This window comes from Echinococcus granulosus, assembly GCF_000524195.1.
Source record: "Echinococcus granulosus chromosome Unknown EG_S00003, whole genome shotgun sequence".
Classification (NCBI taxonomy): domain Eukaryota; kingdom Metazoa; phylum Platyhelminthes; class Cestoda; order Cyclophyllidea; family Taeniidae; genus Echinococcus; species Echinococcus granulosus.
Window position 1 is genome coordinate 80,350 of NW_020170383.1, and position 6,661 is coordinate 87,010.

A 6,661-nucleotide genomic window follows, 5' to 3' on the forward strand; every position below is an offset into this window, starting at 1 on the left:
GATACCCGGCCAAAGTCTAGCAGCAGCTGGAGTTTCGGAAATGCACTTATCTTCTGCACGTCGGTCGTTACTACTATCGGTGAGTCCTGTGACCTATTGCCTACCTATTGAATTGCAAAAGCACTTACCGAATCTGGATGCGATCATTAATTGAGGTGTTAATCAGTCCAAAGTTCATTCTTTAATCAAAACAGCGCATTAGTGCTTAAATTAACACAGTGTGTCCATTTCTTTGGTTTCCTGAGCAAAAAAATTGGTACTTAGTCCAACATTGTTAGATAGCTATGAAACATTCTGCCTGTAACTTATCACCGTGGTAGCAGTTTTGCCTGGCACGAGTTTTCCAATGCACGCCTACAAAAGGAGTAGCACAATTAAGTTGAAACAACGATATTGTTCGACATTCGGGACTGAGGCGCATGATCCCATGTAACAGAACGCATAGTCGTGCATTTGTGCTACGCCTATTAGATTCTCAACAACCTAGGCTAGTGAGGTAGTGAACACACCTTTTAAAGTGAATTTACTCTCTTACGAGTAAAAGTTATTCCCGATCGTTCCACGTACCAACCACATCCCAAACGAGCCAATCACGCTACCAGAGGACCGACCAGAGGTTTGGCTACTTTGAGAAAAAGGCAACACTAGGCGAGTGTGACTTCAAAGTGCAGGCTACTGCTCTACGGAACCATGTGTGATGAAACCAGTGCAACATCACACCTCGAGGTGTGTCTGTGTGCGTCTGTATGCCCTCAATTCACGCTCATGGCTGGGCCGGAGAGAGGGTTGGGGGGCTTCATTGTTTGGCCTCCAAACTAGCCGTCGTCATGTTTGTACGTGTGTGACTCACTCCGTTGTGCGTCTGTCCTACAAGGCGCAAAACCAACCCATCTTTTCGGCTGATTTCAAGGGTGTCTGATGTTGTAAAATTGGATTAACTACGGACACTATGGATCGTCAATGCAATTTTTCCAGTACATCTAAAGTCGGCCAGCCTGTCGACCGAAGTGGTTTGCTTTCACTGGCTACTGTCGTTACCTAAAAGCGTATTTAACATCTTCACCGTCAAAGCCTCTGAGGAGAATCGACTGCCACGACTCAGGTTCTTGATTGTTCCAATAGGCCATCAACTGTTTGAAAATTTATTTAGAATCCAGAGTATCTCACGGTGGTGGAGTCCTTTGTGATAATGGAGAACCGTGAACCCTGAAAGCAGGGCATGTGCCCGTGCAGCTCACAAGAAGTAATCCAATATGCCGAAAGTTTGCGTGTCAAAAGTTATAATTTGTGGTGAATACAAATTGGTTTTAGTGGAAAGTCACGTAAAGATGCGAGTAAAACTTGCCAAATTGTAATCATTTGAACCTACTGAACAACTTGCACTGGGTCAGTTAATCACTCCCCTTCTAAACACTCTCTCAGATGTTTCCATACAACTTTACTGTAATAACAGACGGCTTAGGCACATTCTTTATAATGAAATGAATTGCGCGAAATTGGACAAATAGACATGCAATCTGAAGCATCATCGAAGTTGAGAAGCCTGCCAACGTCCACAAGATTCTGCTAGTTTGGCACGATTGCCCGGGCTGATCAATTTTTAAGTCATGGATGTATTGCAGCCAGTAGAATTCCCTACAATGGCTTTTCTCTAAGTTAGAAGACAAAGCTTTCAAAGTCTGGCTGATTCAGATTTAAAGCACGTGGATTCGTGTTTTTCTTATCTAAATGTTTACCGTCCGATTCTAGAAAATAGAGCGCGAAATCGGACTATGTGGAGACCTTAGTTCAATGCCGTATCTTGGATTAAAAGCTCACTTTTTCCTCATTGTTATTCCGCGAGCCCATCGGTTTAGGACTTCGGAACATTGTGTGAATAAGGTAGTAGACTCAAATCTTTAGTCAAATTTATGTTCTATTGGATCAAACAAAACATCGACAGTGGATTTTCCTGCTCGCGTTCATAGAAAAGGCATGGCGAATTTGGGAAGTCCGAACGTCGTTAAATCGGCAAAACGACTTTCTTACAGCATCTAAGGAATGCTTCCTTGTTTCATAAATACAGCAGCAACAATTTCCTGTGTTTTATAACTTGTTTATCTGTGACTGCAAGAAAGTATGACGAGGACCATTCAAGTCAAACCGTAGCTTTTAGCTTTAAACCTACACTTCATATTGATGCTCAGTGTATAGAAGCCAGATCCTGGATGCCTCATATTTGCAGAATCACAAGTCGTAAAATTGGTCAAGTGACAAATCGCTCCCTCTCTATACAATGAACACAATGGATACAAAGTTTCTTGAGTATTAGTTAAGTCCACAAATGTTGTACTAGACCATATGAATAAAAAAAATGCATTTCGAGCCCCTTGAAGTTTCTCTTTTGATGAACCAAGCTGTCTCAGCTAGACTTTGATAATCCCTATGAAGGGCTGATTAAAAGTTTTTAGTCAAGACTGGAAAATCACATCAGTTTTAGTCCATAGCCGCCATTGCTTCAGCAGGTGGATTAGGATGCCGGTTTTTTCTGGCTATACTTACATTAGGGTTAAAATATTCGCTTTATTATTTTTCCTAAGGTTACGGACATATAATACCCCAGACACCTGCAGGCAAGGTGTTTTGCATCGCCTTTGGGTGCCTAGGTATCCCCTTCACCCTCCACCTCTCCTCGTTCACCATCTCCCTCGTGATGCCGCTTATCCTTCGTTGGCGAGCTGTCACCGTGCGTTTCTTCGTTGCGCGCTTTCCATCGCCGCGAGGCATTACCTCCAGCCCCCGTATTCCCCGCATTCTAACGTTTGAGCATTACAGCACTGGTGATACACAAACGTGAGAATTTTGTGCAAAAAATTATTGTTTATATTCTACCACAAATACGTCTTTACCGGTTTGTTTTAATGTGATCAACTTTAAACATTAGCTCTGGGTCCTTTCCACTTGACTTTTTCTATCTTGATAGTTCAAACACATTTTTATCGTAGAACTAAGTTTGTAATGGTAAAAAAGTGTTCTTTTTTAAAAAATTCCGTTCACAAAATCTAGTTTATACAACTGCTTTAGCAGTTAGACTTCTGAGTGGATTGAAAGTAGCAATACTCTTATTCGTAAAACTTTTTTTATGCACCATCTTCCAAGATCTGTATTTTCATGGCACAGAAATACAAGAATTTTTGACAGTCATCCGACAACCGGCGATGTCCGATCACAGCGGAAGGCGGATTTGGAGGAGTCGCGTCTTTTCAAAGTGGAATTACCATTCCACAGTGGAAAAGTGAATCATTCCTTTGCTGAATCCGGCCTGACTAATTCACTGAGTTATCTTAAATTGCGCCGCAAATCTAAAAGTCTCACCTCACTTCACTCCGATCTTCGAAGAAAGCTGCACTGCTCTAAAATAGCTGACAACATGAGAAAGCACACGACTATTGTGTTACCGGCGACGAATGTGGAGCATCACGAGGCTTTGGTTGATAATGAAGTCCTTGCTGCTGCTGCCCGACTAAAATTATTGCAAAATCACTGTTCCACGGTCTCTAAGACCTCTGCCCTCCTCAATACGCGCTCACATCATGTAAGTGTGCTGTGATCAGGTCATACCAAATGTTCCCATTCAATGCAATTTAACTTACCACAAGTGGTGGCAACCCTTAGTATTGTTTAAAATTTTTATTATGTGTCATCAATGTTACTCCTTTTAATAACCACAAAGTGATTGGGTGAGCGGTGGCAAATACAGTACAAGTAGGACCCAAGGTTGTTGTTATGACGGTCAAATCGTACAAAAGTACGACTTGTTAGTGCGCTACCTTGTCTCTACTTTCTCTTGAACATCCTCGGCGATCACGCTTCAAGATGTTTCTTCACAGCGGCAGTCAGGTGAAGTCAAATTAGATCATGCAATGGCTTTTCACTCACGATGCTAATGCATCCAAAATCATCCCGGTTCTTAACGGTTGTTTTCAAGTACCACCGAGGCATCTTTCGGGGATATCGTCCATTTTTTTTCGAAGCATGGAGACGTTGAAAGCGTTAACGCTTTGTCCGTAGGTTATTCACAGCAACTTACGGACAGTTTGAACTTGTTTAACTTGGATTTAGTCACAACACCATGGAGTCTGCACACTTTTCTTTATTAAGCCTAGTAGCCGCCTACTTCGTTTAGACGCAACCCCCCTTTGGGATGTCACGCTGCCACCAATTTAGGGTCCAAGTTACCACCGGAGATCCTATTCCACTCGTGTGCACAAATTCATACTGTTGTTGTTAAGACCGAGGCTCACGAGTGCTGTACCCAATTCAATTAATTCACAACTAACAAGGACGCTTTTATCCACAGGTTTCTGTCGTACAACCTCCACTAACCTTAAGGGAGAAATTGCACGCCCTCCGTAAAAATAGGTCAACACGAGCTCGTCTTTTCCACCTCATCATGGTGGTTGTTCTTGTCTTCATGCTCATCCTATTCGTACCAGCGTACGTTTTCATGCGACTCGAACCAGACTGGAGCTACCTTGACTCTGTCTACTTCTGCTTCATCTCCCTCACAACTATCGGATTTGGCGATTTTGTTCCCGGTAGAGGGGCTCTAAAAGGGCACACCTCAAACAGTACACAGTCATACAAGCTGGCACACGAAGTCTATAACATTGCAATCGTCGGTAGGTGATGTCTTCTTCATTTTCTTCTTTTATAAACTCTCTCAGCCAGCTATAGCATTTTAATTAGACTACTCATCCTTAAATCAGTCATATTTTTGACAAGTTTTGCTTTAACCAAAAACAAATCATGTTCATAATTAAAATGCATACATAAAAATCTCGTTGCTTTTTCCTTTTTTTCCAGTTTACCTAGTTGTTGGAACCACAATGCTTATGTTGTTGGTTCGAGTGTATCGTGAAATGATGGAGGTGGAGCGAAGAATCAAACGTGATCGTCTGATTTTGAAGCTGCAGCATTCCCTAACCGATCCGAACATGACCCTTTCCAACACACCTCTGTGCATTCCTCCTTAGAGTAGCTAATACGGTCGAATTACTGTGGGATCCCTGTTTATTTAATTGTTTTTGTACGATTTCTACTTATTTGCTTGGCACAACACATTTTTATCTAGGAAGCGGTATAATCAAAAGATTGTTGAATACAATGCTTCATCATGTGTTCTGTTAAATTTTATGCTACTTATAAGGAAATAAGTACGTTTGGGGAATTGCCCTTGGAAAAGTGCGTGAGGCTTGAGGTACCACTTAAGGTGCAGCAATGCTTTGAACATTCACGAAGTTTGGCTCCTGAATTCGCCAAGTGTTTGACATCTGTCACTATGAATGTTAACTCCCCAAATATGACACTAGTCATCGGCCCAAAATGTTTCAAATCCAGGCAAAAGTTTGCTTGATGTATTACCCTGGCAAAATAAAGGGTTGGTGTAGAGATTGAGTAACGATATCGTCATACAAGCCCGGTTACAGTACGGTACATTAATGCTACCTCTACTGTGTACCAATTAATTGACTGTCACTTTCTTCTGAGCTCACAGCAACAAGTGGGACTCCTAGCCCAATAATTGACGTTTCTGTGTCACTGTCAGGACGGTACAGCTCGATGAAGTGGAGGAAGTCGGTGCTACACTTAGAGGTTACAGATATTCAATCAAATTTTAATTTCGTAGATTTGTAAAACAATTGTTAGTGAAGCTCCGTTGAAGATTTCGCGAACCTCGAAACGCGAGTGCATGGGGTTTCACTGTACCGCCAACTAACTGGGTTCTCCTAGTATTGAAAGCATTCAACTAGATGATGGACAACTCCGGGGGTGCGTGCGTACGACAGCGTGAGGTCATGGATTGAGTGCCTTGTCAACAAAGACGTAGAACACGAACCAGCGGTCACCCACTCATATCCAGGGGAATGGTCCTGCGTCTGACCTGGGCCAAGGCGATCCCTTGCCCACAACGTCAAAGGTCATTCAAGTGACCATTTAATGCACGAAATGACCGGTCATGAATGTTTGATGGAGGCATAGCCTGGCATAAGTATACTCCGGAGACACAGTCGCCTGTGAAAATGGGGAAACAAAACACAACTATTCATAAAAACCATATTTTTCAGTGAGATTTACTGCTTCATGCGAAAGTATGGTAAACTATTGTATTTCTGTACCAGCGTCCACACCAAAAGGCAAAATCTTAATTTACCTGGAACAGCTTAATACCCAACTTTAATGTTTGACTTCTTCCGTGATTTTTTCCATGGCTTAAATGCATTTTTTTTTCGCCTGCATCTGAAATCATTTGATACGCCTGACCTTCAGTATCTCTACCTCCACAAGGCTTTGTTCAGGTTTAATGTGGAACTTGTGGTGCGTGTTTCGCCTTTACTGCTTTAAACCATGAAACCACACTACTAAAGTGGCAATTTGAATGTCTTGTATGGTGGCTCAGCATACACCAGCATCATCTTTGCGTCTATACCTCTTATAAGTATATGAAATAGAACAACTTAATTTGTTCCAGGAAGTAGGAGTAGGTTCTTCGCATCATTCAACAACTGATGTTAATTTATCTTATCAGTTTGTATCATTGAATAAGGAGCACTGAAATCTTTATTTGAACATTATGTGTAGAATATGCTGTAGGCGTCTTGGTCTTTCCCTCCTCCTCCTC

General features: G+C 42.1%; 3 protein-coding genes across 3 annotated transcripts in view; 2 read left to right on the plus strand and 1 right to left on the minus strand. All coding sequences in view use genetic code 11, as the record gives it.

Annotated features, from left to right (window-relative positions):
* EGR_00688 (hypothetical protein) overlaps nucleotides 1-3,045 on the plus strand; it is a gene marked incomplete at both ends in the record, with an annotated part of 4,463 nt that extends 1,418 nt beyond the window's left edge. Inside the window, 2 exons of the mRNA XM_024489937.1 lie at nucleotides 2,066-2,235; nucleotides 2,963-3,045. Coding sequence (XP_024355340.1) covers nucleotides 2,066-2,235; nucleotides 2,963-3,045 — 253 coding nt within the window. The remainder of the gene's footprint in view (nucleotides 1-2,065; nucleotides 2,236-2,962) is intronic.
* Nucleotides 3,046-3,409: 364 nt separating this feature from the next.
* EGR_00689 (Potassium channel subfamily K member) lies at nucleotides 3,410-5,015 on the plus strand (the record flags this gene model as incomplete). Its single annotated transcript, XM_024489938.1, has 3 exons — nucleotides 3,410-3,574; nucleotides 4,340-4,661; nucleotides 4,846-5,015. 3 exons carry the CDS (start codon nucleotides 3,410-3,412, stop codon nucleotides 5,013-5,015), a joined length of 657 nt encoding a protein of 218 aa, XP_024355341.1.
* A 1,536-nt stretch (nucleotides 5,016-6,551) lies between these two features.
* EGR_00690 (hypothetical protein) overlaps nucleotides 6,552-6,661 on the minus strand; it is a gene marked incomplete at both ends in the record, with an annotated part of 8,182 nt that continues 8,072 nt past the window's right edge. Inside the window, one exon of the mRNA XM_024489939.1 lies at nucleotides 6,552-6,591. Coding sequence (XP_024355342.1) covers nucleotides 6,552-6,591 — 40 coding nt within the window. The remainder of the gene's footprint in view (nucleotides 6,592-6,661) is intronic.